Source organism: Zosterops lateralis (assembly GCF_965231275.1).
Source record: "Zosterops lateralis genome assembly, chromosome: 1".
Lineage (NCBI taxonomy): Eukaryota > Metazoa > Chordata > Aves > Passeriformes > Zosteropidae > Zosterops > Zosterops lateralis.
Window position 1 is genome coordinate 130,088,300 of NC_139762.1, and position 13,843 is coordinate 130,102,142.

Genomic DNA, 13,843 nt, shown 5'->3' on the forward strand with positions numbered 1-13,843 from the left:
GCTAAGTACAGAGCAGAAAGGATGGGAGTGGCAAAGAGGAGCAGAAGCAACAAAAGTGAGGCATCAGAAAAGAGAAGCTGAAAGGACAGGAGGAGGGGGGACACTCCCAGTGCAGAAAGCAGCTGATGAAAAGGGAGGTTAGTGGTGAGGAGGGTGTCTGTGAAGCCAGAGGATAGACAGGAGGAGTGAAAGCACAATAAATAAAAGGGGGTGAAGAAACAGGAAGGAATGAAGTGGGAATTGGTTTTGCAGAACACTTGCCTCATTTCTGCACTGTCACTGATACTTTTTTGTAGCCTTGTCTCTTCACAGTTCATCTGCCAGCATCTCGCAGTACATCTATCCTGCTAAAAAGAGGCCAAGGCAATGATGGGCCCCATTCTCTAACCCCAGCTGTATTGTGTGTCCCATATCCACATGGGCACATCCTGATGGCCATCCAGGGACAGCCCCTGGCACAAGCCATAACTTGTAACAGGCTTGGGTATTGGCTGGGGAAGTGCTGGGTGCCATGGGCCAAAAACACGCCAGGGAGCTCTCTAAGCCATGTATGGACAGCTGCAGGACAGTGTGAGCTCCTGTCTTGGAATTATCTTTTTTTTTGGTAGTAGAGATGCAGCCTGGTTCACTTGGAACCTGAGCCTGTCGCTTGCTTTGAATGTTTGTGTTCCTCACAGTCCCCAGCATTTCTCCATAGGAACACAGGGGGACTAAGCACCCTACAGGCAAACTGGGATGTGCCAGGCTAGAAGCCTGCTTCATATGCCCTGTCAGGCTCTCTCTCATCTCACTGATCCTGTGTTGCACTGGGAGCGGTGCCAAAAGCCCAGGCATGAGCTGCTCTCCCTTGATGGAAAATGAGAACAGGGAAGAAAAAGACAAGTCCACAAGTCCAGTGTATGACTCCAAGAAGAATGGCAGCTGATGGAGGAGCATGGTCAGAGATCTCAGATTCAATGTGGGATGAATGTCAGATTCCCTTTATTTCCTATGGACCAGGCTTTCACAGCTAAACACACAGAACCTCTTACTGGAATGAGAGGGAAATCCACCAGTGGCAGAACTGGGGCAGATAGGAGAGGTAGGAAGAAGTGGACAATGGGAGATCAGGAGAGGAAAGGAAGAATGCTCAGCACAGGGCAGAGAAAAGCCACATGGGGAAGTGGAAGAGGGTGGTTTGTGGCTGCCTGCAGCAGCAGTGCCATGGTTCAGGCAGGAAGATGAGAAGGTGAAGGAGAAGCAAGTGATCAGGACAGGTAGAGTAATGCATGTCACTGTGCTTTGTCCATGGCTGTGAATCCCAGACAGGTGGTTGGATGAAACCATTGGAGAACTGACACCAGTTTTACGCTGAAGGATGCATCTCTAAAGCCAAATGAAAAGGGGTGGGTGAATTTCTGAATCCTTGCACTTCTGCTCCACTGCTGTCTTTTGCATGACCAGGACAAGGCAAATGTGTGTCCTGCTTTGAGGAATCTTTCCTGCCTGCCCCAGGCTACCCTGATTATCTTTACAGTTGCCTGCCCAGTAGTGCCCAGCGCTGCCCTTTTGCCAGGTCCCAGCCTGGCACTGTGCTCCTCTTGGGAGCCGATTTGCAGATTTTGAGACAAGGAGAATGGTCTTTGGCTCTTCCTATGCTTTTCCTTCCTTCTCTAATGGGTGTCAGGGCCTGCCTCAAGGCTGCTAGCTAGATGGGCCCTGGCACATCCCAAGGTGAGACCCTCACTTGCCACCAAATTCTTCTTGTCAGACCCCTGCTTTGTGCCAAGTTTTCAGGCACATAGCCACGGAAACACAGACAGCCTCAAGTAAAATCATTAGCATCAAACGAATCTGCCCACATTTAAACCTGGAGAAGCCGTGAGGCACCTGAACGGATGACAGCCCCGGTGGCTTGACGAGAAGCGGTACCCGAGAGGTGGCAGCAGGACGCGCGGCATCCCTCTCCGGCCCTGGTGTCCGCCTCCCGCGTGGAGCACACGGCGAGGCGGGAGCGAAGGGACCCCCGAGCACGGCCGGCGGGGTGTCCCGCCCCAGCGCGGCCCGCCCAGCGGGGCGGGCTGGGTGTCCCCACGGGGCGGTGCGCGGCGGGGCGGTACCCGCGGGGCGGGGCGGGCGGCCGCGGGCCGAGCCCGCCCGGGTGCAGTCGCCGCTCCGCTCCGCGCCGCCGCGCACTCCCCGCGCCGCTCCGTGGGCCGCCGGAGCCGCACGTCGGGCCGCCCTCCTCTTCCTCCCCACCGCCGCCGCCTCTCGCTATGAATGCACGCCGGGCCCTTGTCTCCGCCGCCTTGCTCGCCAGCCTCCTCTGGGATTTACCTTGCTGCCTCCCGGCTTCCCTCCCCGCCTCCTCTAAAGGTGGTCGCAGCCGCAGAGCGCCGCGGTCCCCACGGGAGAACCGCCCGCGACAAGGGACACACGCCGTGGAGCGGGCGCTCCCACGGGCCGAACCCCACGAGTACATGCTGTCTCTGTTCAGGACTTACTCCATCGCGGAGAAACTGGGCATCAACGCCAGCTTTTTTCAGTCGTCCAAATCCGCCAACACCATCACTAGTTTTGTAGACAGGGGACGAGGTAAGTTCTGCCCTCCCAGGCCCCTCCCGGTTCCCCCGGGGCTGCGGGTGCCCCTTCCCGCTGCGATCCCGCTGATCCTGGTGCTGGGGCGGTGGGGAGCCCTCTGCAGTGGTCACTGGTGCTATTCCCCGCCCCGGCATTGCGGGAAAGTGCAAATCTTTCCGTAAATTTGGAGTCGCGTTGTTTTATTTTAAAGCAAACGGCCCTAAAGCCGAGCCGAGGCAGACCTAGTGCTGAGTGCGAGAAACACGAGTGTTCCTCCCCGAATCGTCGTGGGATGGTGGAAAACACGGCCCAGCTTTGTTGGCGAATTTTGGGTGTAAATTCCACCTTGAAAAACAAAAAAATTAAATATCGCTCTTCTGGTTTCCTTCCACCCGGCGGAGAAAGGGTGGCTCTTACCGACGCGGCTGCACGGCAAAAAGGAAAGTTTAAACTGACCGAGGGCGAACATCTGCCTGAAGCTGCTCTCGCCTCGGGTCGCGTTATGGGGTTACCTGGAAGAGCCTCGGCCCCGTCCAGGAGCGCTGGGGCTGGGACCCTCCGGCTCGGCTTGCGGGGGACAGCCCAGGGACCGCCCGGTACCGGGGCTCAGGCAGACCTGGCGGCTGCTCCGGGGCTGCATCCTTTGAGCTGTATTGGGGCTGGTCCTCAGGCAGCCCCCGCCCGGGATTGGACCTCGGGGCTCCCGGGCCCCTCCGTGACCTGCAGCCTCGGCCAGGGCCCTCCTGTGTTTTTCTCTCGCCGTCGTATCGCTCGTACCCCGCGCCGCGGGTGCACATTTCTCGTCAATCCAGAGTAAAATTTCCCTTTCAGAAAAACGCCCCCTACCCCTTTTATCCCCCCCCCCTTTTTTTTTTCGTTACCTTGGTTGTGCGCCATTAAGAATAGACTAATTAACAGGTTCTTAATGAAGGTTGAGCTTTCGTTGCTCCCCCTCTCGCACATGTGCAGACCCTCCCCTCTGCCCGCGCCTCCCCGGGCACTGGTACCTGCCGGGGCAGCTGCCGCCCTCCCGCCGTGTCCCACCCGTTTTAGGGCAAAATACAGCACCAGGAAAAAAAAAAAAAAAAAAAAAATCACACGGCTCCTTGGAGCTACAGAAGACCATCGGCCCAAACCAAAAAATCGAACTGAAGCCAAAGCGACCCCCTTCACCGCCTCCCCGAGGCGGACGCCTCTCCCCGCCCACGGCAGGCAAGGCTCAGCCCCTTGCCCCATGGCTACCCCCGGCTCGGGGGGTTCTTTCTCGAGGCGGAAAGGCTCTTCCCCTCTCGCTCGGTGCCCGTCGCGCCTCTCTGGGCTCGGGAAGATGCGTGGAAGCGCCCACAGTCTGTGCCCCTCGCGGTCGGAAGCCCACAGATTTTTTCGAGGGGAAAGGGGACAAGGGGTTTTGCTCTTCGCCTTATGGAGGTTGTTTTCTTCGTCGCTGTTAAAAGCGGGGATGGGGGGAAGAGGAGTCGCTTTCTAGAAACGCGGTTTGGAAAATTGAGCCGTCAGAAAGGAGCTGGCCCGCTCTCCCTGACCGAGAGGAAACGGGGCGCTAATTCTGCGAGCCGCAGGAAATGGAGCCGCGCTCGATATCATCTTATTCTTGATAAGCAGAAGAAAGACAGTTAATTTAACAAATTTAGCTCATCTCGCTGCATGTGAGATTCTAGTCCGGGAGAAGTGATTTGCTAACAGAAGTCCCGGTTTGATTAAGGAAAAGCCTCACTTTTCCCCATTGATTTTGATTTGATGTGTCACAGGCTGTGACCTTCTGCTGGACCTTCTGAGGGTTGCTTAGCATCAAGCCACTGATTGGAGTATTTCAACTCAGTGATCTAATTGAGTGTTCATGTCATAACATATCAAATATTGTCTAGTCTCCCATAATGAAGTGGACCAGTCGATGGCACATCACCAAAAAACTTCAAGAGAGCTTCCGTTCCTCTGAAGTGGGAGCTATTTTACTGCCCACCTCCCCGTGGGCTGCTAGCCCAGTTAATTGGCGAGCTGGAGCTGTGCTGATGATGAACAGTCTTTGCTCAGGGAAAGCAGGGAAGCAGATTTTCTGTCAATTCATTTGCAGACAATATAGCCGCCCAAATTGACCCAATTAGATGGGCTGCTCTTTACCTAAACGGCAGCTCCGGGGGGGGGATATGACGGTGGCCGTCCCACCTGCCGCACGCCCATCCTGCATTGGCAGCATTTCGGGGGGACAGCGGTCCGCAGAGGAGCGAGGAGCAACTTCCAGTCCTGCCGAGAAATACCCTTTCCTTTCTCTGCGGGCAGCTGTGCCTGCGGGACTGCTCGGAGCTCGGCTCGGACCGGCAGCAGCTCCCGGCCGCAGCATCCCAAAGCCTCCGGGGCTGCGGGGCAAAGCGCTTCCCCTCGGTGCAGACACCGAGAGCCGCTTCCCTTCGCTTCGCCTCTTCCCGCTTAATAAGATCGTTTTCAGGGTAGCTCGAGAGGCAGTGAAGCCACGCTACTGCTTAATACATATGTAATTTTTCTCCCCCCGCCGTGGGTAGAAAAAGAGAGGGGAAAGGGTTTGAGATTCCCCCTTCTCCACTCCCTCCGGCCCCCCACTCGCTCCCCCTTGTTACGGTCGCAAGATCAGACAGGACTTAGCTGAATGTAGGAAAATTACTGTTGGCACATGAAGTAACTCATTAAAACGCAGATGGTGCTCTCACTGGCCTCAGGACCCCCAGCATTGGAGCTCCACAGTAAGGCAGGACAATTAGGAGCTGCAAGGACTCCACCAGGCAGGGGAAGGGGAAAAAATTAAAAAAGAGAGAGAGAGAGGGAGCTGGAGAAGGGAGCTATAAACAAGCAATCTCACAGCTAGCAAGAAACGCGACATGACTGGGAACAAATCGAAAACCAAAAAAGCACGGTTTTCCAAAGGATCTCCGTGGGAAGGGATTGCCACGAGGGTCGGCTGCTGCCCGTGCCCCTCGCTCACCCTTTTGTGCCTGCAGAGCTGCCCGCAGCACCGGCACCAGGGCAGGGCTCCCGCACACGGAATGCTGCTGTCCGCGCCCAAGGGACGGGCAAGGCAAAATAGGTCGAGATCGTCTCCTTTTCCCCTCCCCGTTTTCTTTGTGCAGTTTCGCGTTGCAGTTGGGAGGCGGCTGATTCGGACGGGCAGGGATCCGAACATCTTTATTTCTGCTCTTGTCGTGAGAAGAGTGGTGAATAGAGGGCTGGGACGAGAGGGGGATCCCGTGTGCAGAAACTGAAAATGGCCCGGCTGTGCATGTGGCAGAAGAAAAAGAGTTTAAATCCCACTTGAAGTTCGTCTAGTACAACATATTTATGCAAAACAGCGGCTTTCTGGGTGGACGGAAAGCTGCAATGTAGTGTAATCTCTGCAGCGCCTTTGCCCGAGCACTGTTGTCGTTGGCAGAAGGAAAATGAAATATAAACAGGGAAGTATTTTAATGGGAAAGGAGGGAATTCACAACTGTTAATTATTTGGTGACCTTGTATTCGATTTGTTTGAGCCCCTTATAAAAACACTAATGCAGACCAGACGGCCGGAGCTGCCGCTCCTCATCCCCGCCGCGCTCCCGGGACAGGGGCGAGCGGCTCCGGGCCGGGCCGGGCCGGGATGGGCCGGGCTGGGCCGGGCTGGGCGAGGCGGCCCCGCGGTGCCCGTACCGGGAGGTGTGTTCGGGGGCCACTGTTTCACCCCCCGCGCCGCGGGAGCCGCGGGAGGGAGCGGATGGCGGGGCCGGGCCGCGGGCGGAGCGGAGCGCGGCGTCCCCTCGGCAACTGCGGCTGCACCTCTCGCCTGTTCCCGGTGAAAACGGGGCTGTCGGCGCGGGGAGGATTTTTTTGGGTTATCTTTCGTTTGTTTGTTGTCCCTGGAGAAGGCGCGGGGGCTCACGCAGCGCCGCGGGACGGGAGGGTGGACTGGGGAAGAGGCGCCGGGAGCCCCGGAGCCGCTCTGCTCCAGCTGGACGAGCAATTAACGCCTATCAAACCATTCCGGTGGCTCATTTCGGACCTGCTCCTGATTTTTTTTTTTTTTTTTTTTTCTTCATTTGGAAGGGGTGGGACACGGTGGGGACGGAGGTCCGAGCTCTCCCCGCCTCGGAGCCGTGGAGTTGTTTCCGCCGCCCGCGGGGAGATGCTGTGCCGCAGCTGGGCTGGCCCCAGCCCGCAGCCGAGTGGCCCCGCGGGGAGAGAATCTGGCGCAGGCCGGGGCCACTCGGTGCCGGGCACTCTCGCCCTCCTCATTTACCTCCTCCCTTCAGTGTAGGAAAAAAACCCAAAACGGTCGAGCAGAGAAAATCCTCCTTTCCTTGAGTTTTCGGGGTAGGCTGACACTGAGGGTAGGAGTCCTCTCGTGCCTGAAGTCTGGTTTATGAGTGAAAGGGGATGGATGTTTCAGTCTTTGCTAGTTATGGCCAGATCTGTATGTTCTGTTGCTGTATCCCAGCGCTTCCACATTTATCGCTCAGAAATATCTTCGCTTCCTTGCTTTGCTCCGAGCGCTGGGAATATTCAGGCGATTTTCTCAACACGAATAATTTCGGAGGAATTACTTCTCCTCCGTCGAAGTATTTCGGGTAGTTTAACCACCGCAAATGGGGAAAGGGAAAGATACTGGTTAAGGTCTGTTAGAGCAGGTAGAAACCTCCCAAGGAAGCTCCTGCCCGCCTCGGCGCATCTCCTGGGACGCCAACAACTAGTTAGTGTTTTTGGCAGGATTGGGAATTCGTCCGAGGAAGGTGTGGTCTTTCTCGGTTATTCGATAGCGAAACGAACGATACATTTAAATCTAATCACTCGGTGTAATAAAAAACCGCGGCGAGGCAGGCGCTGGGAGATGTGGAATTGAAACCCAGAGAAATACCACACATGGAGAGTCAGCCCCTTGTTTCCACAGCCTGGGTAGTGCTCCGAAAGAAATACCTGTCAGCCTTGTGACTCTGCAGACAACGTGCGGGCAGACCTTCGCAATTAGGAACAATATATGTTTTAATTTCCAGATTATTGTTGTGAGAGCGTCTGCGAAGTGTCTTAAAACTGAAAATGTGCTTTTGGTTTGCGAGTTTAAATACGGCTTGAAAGAGAATTTGGGAATGGGAAAATTCTTCTTGAATGTGGTTTGGGTATAATTTGCAGTGATGTAAAGTTAAGATCTGAGCCCTGATGAATTGGCTGAGAGCCCAGTACCTGATCTGCCATGAAAAGAGAAACTTTATGTAGCCTTCGTTAACCCCCGTCTCTCCTCAAAGCCCAGACTGCGGCGAGATAGCGACCCAGGAAACGGGAGAGGCTTCACGCAGGGGACTGAGGGAAACGTCTCAACCCGGTCATTCATTTAACTTCGGAGATGCTGAAACCGCAGGCACCGCACGGCGGAGCAGCGTGGGGGGAGGCCGCTGCCCGAGCTCCTGGCGAGGGCTGAACGGAGTGGGGCTGCTCTCTGCCATCCACCACAGACACATCCTTAAACTTCCTACTCTCTCCTTCTGTCCCTCCTTCCCGCTCCTAATATTTTATTTTCGCCCGGGAAAAAAAAAAAAAATGACTACGGAGAGTGGAAATAGAACTAATACTTAAGCGCGGAGCTCACATTCATCTACATTAAGGTTACAAATATAAACACACCTCCCCAGTGCATTTTCTGCAGTGTGACTTTCTCCAGCCCAGCTGAGATGACTTCGCTGTTCGCACCAAGTATTTCAATAACCGGAATATCTGTAAGGACAGCTTCAGCTGGCCTGAGAAAAGGGCAGATCTCGAGCTGGTTAGAAACCCCGGGTTTCACCCCAGCGGCTCCTTGGGTTTAAAATAAAACTGAAGAGGACAAGCCCCTCTCCGTTGTGAGCTGTTCACAGGGAGAGAGAGGGACAGCCAGGGTGTCTCCACGCCATCTCTGCTGCTGCTCTTTGTGTGCTGGGAAGGCAGCAGCTTCGCTGGAACAAAGGATCCCCAACCCAGACCCGTCTCTCCCCGTTTTGTGGAGGTTCTGGAGGTCCCGCTTTCCCTCCCCGCCCTCCGCTGCTTTTCCCACCCTCTCGACTGCGCTGGGAGAGAGCCAGTACTGGTTTAGGATTATGTATTCATCTGGAATTATTAGGTTACAAGAGTGAATAAATAGCGTTTATCTGATCGGATTCAAAGCTGCTTATTTGAAACAAGCGGCAGCCCTGCCCCTTTCCCTGCCCTCCCGAGAGAGGCACGGGAGCCGGCAGCTGCCTGAGCCAGCGGGACTTTTCCAGGACAGAGTTTCGGTGCTTCTGAAACCCGTCTCAGAGATCCGCTTGGCACATTTCTCTACAAATTGGCCGTGTCCCCAGCGTGCCGTGCCACCGGGCAACCCGGACCAGCCGTGCAACACCCCAAACCCTCGCCAAACTGGAGTCTCAAAAGATGCTGCTTGGGGAGGGAGCATCCCTGAGCAAGCCTTTTGGCACCCACAATGCCGGAGCTGCTTTCCTCCCGCACCGCCGGGTGACAAGGGTCTGCAGACCCTTTAAAGCCCATTTTCAGCAGCAGCTGGGATATGCAGAGAATTCAGCAACTCTCTGCTTCCCTCACGTCTAAACTGGATGTTACCCCCGAATGGGATTATTTCTTCCCCCGCGACAGGCCACCTGCGGGACAGTTCCTTGGGGAGAGGCGCTGTCACCTTCGTGTCCCCTCATCCCTCGGGAAAGGGCTGCGCTTTCCCTGAAAGCTAAGACAGCGGGCAGCGCTGCCTTGCTCCCGGCTCCCCGGCAGAGATGTGGGGGACCCCAGCACCGTGGCGCTAGCCAGGAATAGGACAAGGAGGAGTGTGCGTGTGGGGTGTCCGCTCCGGAGGGACAGCGGCCTGGGGGCAGCACTCTCCTCACTCCCACCCCACGGCGACCAAAGAGAGCACCAAAGAGAACGAGCATCTCCCCCTGAACCCAAGCGTGACACACGCCTCTCCATCCCCTGAGCAACGAGAGCGATTAAAGGCGAATCCGTGCCCAGACCCGGCTCTGCTCACATCCCGAAGCTGGGGATAGCATCAGGGGAAGATGCTGATCTAGTTTCCTCGACGGTCGGTGGACTCCTTGAACGAAGGTCTGAGGTACCTCGGCAGGGCCAGGAGATCCGTCTGCAAATCCGGGTATCTGACAGATGCTGGATGCAGAAAAAAAACTCAAGACGATGAGAAAGAGGAGAAGGAGGAGGAGAGGAAGACCTGCGCTTTCTTACCCGAGGAATGTTCATCCCCTTTTGTCTGAAGCTCCCAGGACCCCCTTGAAGGAGGAGGAAATGATACCAGCGATCTCCTGAGCTGTTGGACCTTCCTCCCCCCCGGGCCGCCCCTGTGAAGGGCAGAGCTCCCCAAACCCACAGGAGACTCATGGACAGAATCCTGCTCTGTACCTGCAGTGCTGACGAAACTGTCCAGGACCTCTCTAGGCAACTCCCGATGGCTTTCACTTTTATTTTCACAGCTCGATAAAGCAGCTGATAAACCTGGACTGTGACGACATTTTTCGGGCTTTGCTCGTGTTTTTTTTTTTCAGTCTCCTCCCGCACTCCCCGAGCGGGCTGCACGACCAGGCTGCCTCTCGCCCCTCGCTGGGAAGCAGCAGCCCCACCGCGAGGAAACAGTCAAGCCTGAAGCGGAAGGCGGAGGCAGGGATGCGAAAGGCCTGGGCTCAAATTCTCCGGGGATGCCTGAAGGGCCTGACCGATTCCGCACCGCTCCCGCCGGCGCGCAGCCCCGGGGAGGCGGGGAAGCTCCGGCTCGGGAATTCCCTCTCCTTGCTGACTCCTGGTGCCACGCCGGGCCGGGCGGGGAGCGCGGCCACGCTCCGGCTCCGGGAGCAGGGCAGGTGTGCGGGACGCGCTCGGCAGGCAGCCATGCTCCCCCCGTAGCATCCCTGGCTTCGGGCTCCAGGTCCTTTTCCCAGCAATTCCCGCTGTCCCTGCTGCGCTCCACGCTCCATCTCCTTGCTGACGTCCAGGGGAACGCACAGCGACGCGGGGGCGACTGTCGAGCGTGCTAATCCGCGCTGATTAACTGCACGTTAATCCGCATTGATTTTATTTTTTTTTATTTTTTTTTTTTTTTTTTTTTTTTACATCGCCGTGGCGCGTCTGAAGGTTTTGGTTTGCATAAATCATCCCCTTGTCTCTCCTGCCCAGCAGGAGGTTCCCAGAGACCCCGTCAGGTAGAGCCGAGGTTGTGAAAGGTACTGATTAGGAATCGCAATGACCTTTGATATCGATAAATAACAGGCGGGTGTATATTTCTTTAGTCTGCGTTTCTACCCCTGGGGCGGGCTGATTTTGGAAAAGCGGCGAGGGGCTGCTGAACAGAGGCTCCAGTGACACTTTTACTATAGAAATCTACACAAGCTTTACTAGCTTCTGGGGAAACACAGGGGCTTTGGGAATTTCTGTATTTGCTGGGTTGTAAACATTTTATTGGAAAGCAGCTCAGAGGGAATCTGGTTTGCTTTCTGTGCTGCACTTTGTACACCGATGTGTCAAAAAAGAAGTCCAGGTTTTCCTCAGAGGAGAACAGATCCGTGTGTATGGGGCTGACAGGCGAGAGGATGTGCGTGGAGCAGGATCTGCCTCTAGTGCTGGAGAGCTGTGTGGTGCGGGTCCTTCCTTTACATATTCTTCCCCTTTCTTTTCCATATTGTTTTCTTTCTCCTTTCTCCTCTCCCTGCCCTGCCCAGGCCCGGTCCGGCTGTGGGTGGGGGTGAGGCCTGCAGGAGCGGCCCAGGCCGGCCCATTCCCTTTCCCGCCTCACAGACCTCTCGGCAGATCCCCCCCGAGCGCAAACTGACTGTAATTATTTTTATCTCGCAGACGATCTCTCGCCCGCTCCCTTGAGGCGGCAGCAGTACGTGTTTGATGTGTCGACCCTCTCGGAGACGGAGGAGCTGGTGGGGGCCGAGCTGCGGCTGTTCCGCCGGGCCCCTCAGGGCGGCCCCGGGCCCGCCGCCCCGCTCCGCCTGCGCCTCTCCGCCTGCCTCTCGCCGCGCCCGCTGGACTCCCGCGCCCTGGGCCCGCCGACGGCCTCGTCCGCCGCCTGGGAGGTGTTCGATGTGCGGCAGGGCCTGCGGGAGCGGCCCTGGAAGCGGCTGTGCCTGGAGCTGCGGGCCTCGGCGGAGCGCGGCCCGCGGCGCTGGCTGGACCTGCGGGGCCTGGGCTTCGCGCGGCGGCCGCGGCCGGCGCAGGAGCGGGCGCTGCTGGTGGTCTTCACCCGCGCCCGCCGGCGGAGCCTCCTCGGGGAGCTGCGAGCCGAGCTGGGCTCGCCCCCGCCGCCCCCGCCGCCCGCCCGGCGCCAGCGCCGCACGGCCTTCGCCAGCCGGCACGGCAAGCGGCACGGCAAGAAGGCCCGGCTGCGCTGCAGCAAGAAGCCGCTGCACGTCAACTTCAAGGAGCTGGGCTGGGACGACTGGATCATCGCCCCGCTGGAATACGAGGCCCACCACTGCGAGGGGGTCTGCGACTTCCCGCTGCGCTCGCACCTGGAGCCCACGAACCACGCCATCATCCAGACCCTGATGAACTCCATGGACCCCGGCTCCACGCCGCCCAGCTGCTGCGTGCCCACCAAGCTGACCCCCATCAGCATCCTCTACATCGACGCGGGCAACAACGTGGTCTACAAGCAGTACGAGGACATGGTGGTGGAGTCCTGCGGCTGCAGGTAGCGGCAGCCGGGGCTGCGTCTGGCGGAGCTGCGGCGGCGAGCGGGGCCCGGCCCGAGCCCGGCCCGGCGCGGCTGTGCGGGGGGACCCGCGGGGACACCCCCGGAGGGACCGGGGCTATGGCAGCATCGTCCCGCGGCTGCCGGCGGGAAAGGAAGGGCGAGCGGGCCGGGAAAGCGGCGAGGCCCCCTCCCGGTCCCTTCCCCGCTCCCCTCTCCTCCCTCCCCCCGGGGTTTATCTGGCGATCTATCCTCCTCCCTCCAAAGGTGAAGGCAATTTACCAAGTACAAAAAAGAGTCGGGGGAGGGAGAGGGAGCAGACTGAGCCCTCTCCCTGAAGTTGCTCTGAAGAGGGCTGTTACATTTCTGCCCTCTCTCTTTCACATTCCTGCAAGCTTACCAGCCAGAAATAGCCTACCGCCCCCCCCCCTTTCCCCTCTTTCCCCCCCAAAGGGAAAAAAAAAAAAAAAAAAAAAAAAGAAAGAAAAAAAATACCATCGAGAGTTGCTTAAGATTGTAATTATCAGCTAGGTTTTATTTTAAGACAGCAGAGAAGAACTGTGAAGAGCGAAGTGTTACAGAAAGCACAGCGGGGGTGGATTGGAGGGGAAACTCCTTCGGGTCTCACGAAGAGGGCAAGGATGCCATTGCCGGGTCTCTGGGTTGCTGTGTCACCGCAGCCCTCGCAACTTGCAGCAGTATTGTACCCAAATGTTGTGCTGGAAAAGGCGTTTTGTGTAAGATTCCTCCTTCCCACCTTTGGTCTCAGCTGTGGCTTCACCTGAGGAAAGTGCACTTCGAAGCTATGCCTCCTAGCCCTTTCTTAATGTAGTTTATTGTGTTGGTAGTTTCAGGCTTTTCCCCACCGATTTTTAGAATTGTTGGCTTAGCTGGTATTGCAGAGCTACAAACTTGTGGAAAAAAAGAAAAAAAAAAAAAAAAAGAGAAGAGAATAATAATATAAAATGCTAATAAAAAGACTCGACCAGGAGCATTAATTTAAAATGCACATTTTGCTTTGGATGCACTGTTGTTCATATAAAAGTTGTAAATATTTGTTTATTTAAACAGACTGAAAAGTGCAAAATGGAGATGAACAACATGCATTTCTTTTTTAATGTACAAAACATGATATGCACTCGAAATGTTATAATTTCTAATATTTTTAAAAGTTTATATTTGAGTTGTACAGAATTAAGCATTAATCAAATATTTCATTCTTACTTAACATTATCATTTCCTTAAGATATTATTACAAGATTTAAATTCTGTGCTACTAATGGAGAAAATATTTTTTTCCTGTCTACCTCAATATAATGCAAGTATTTACAACTCTAAAGTTATCTGAGGTAAATTAACATTCAGAACATTTTTACAATACACCTTTACTGGACGATACTACAACTATTATTGTATTATTAAACATTTTTTTTCCCAAAAAGTCAGCTTGCTTTTATATGTTCTATTATTTGATTACACAAGTAAATATTGGCTCTAATTCTAAAATGCTGCAGAGTTGAGTTGGATCAAGTGCCACTTGAAGGCGCACCTAAAGCCATTCCTCCTGTCTGAAGACTTTTTGTACTCTCACAAGATCTTTAGTTTCGT

General features: G+C 55.7%; 1 protein-coding gene across 1 annotated transcript; it reads left to right on the plus strand.

The window, feature by feature from the left end:
• Nucleotides 1-2,154: 2,154 nt before the first annotated feature.
• On the plus strand, nucleotides 2,155-12,239 carry GDF6 (growth differentiation factor 6; the record flags this gene model as incomplete). Its single annotated transcript, XM_083877025.1, has 2 exons — nucleotides 2,155-2,574; nucleotides 11,389-12,239. Exons 1-2 carry the CDS (start codon nucleotides 2,256-2,258, stop codon nucleotides 12,237-12,239), a joined length of 1,170 nt encoding a protein of 389 aa, XP_083733151.1. The 5' UTR covers nucleotides 2,155-2,255.
• Between the last annotated feature and the right edge of the window lie 1,604 nt (nucleotides 12,240-13,843).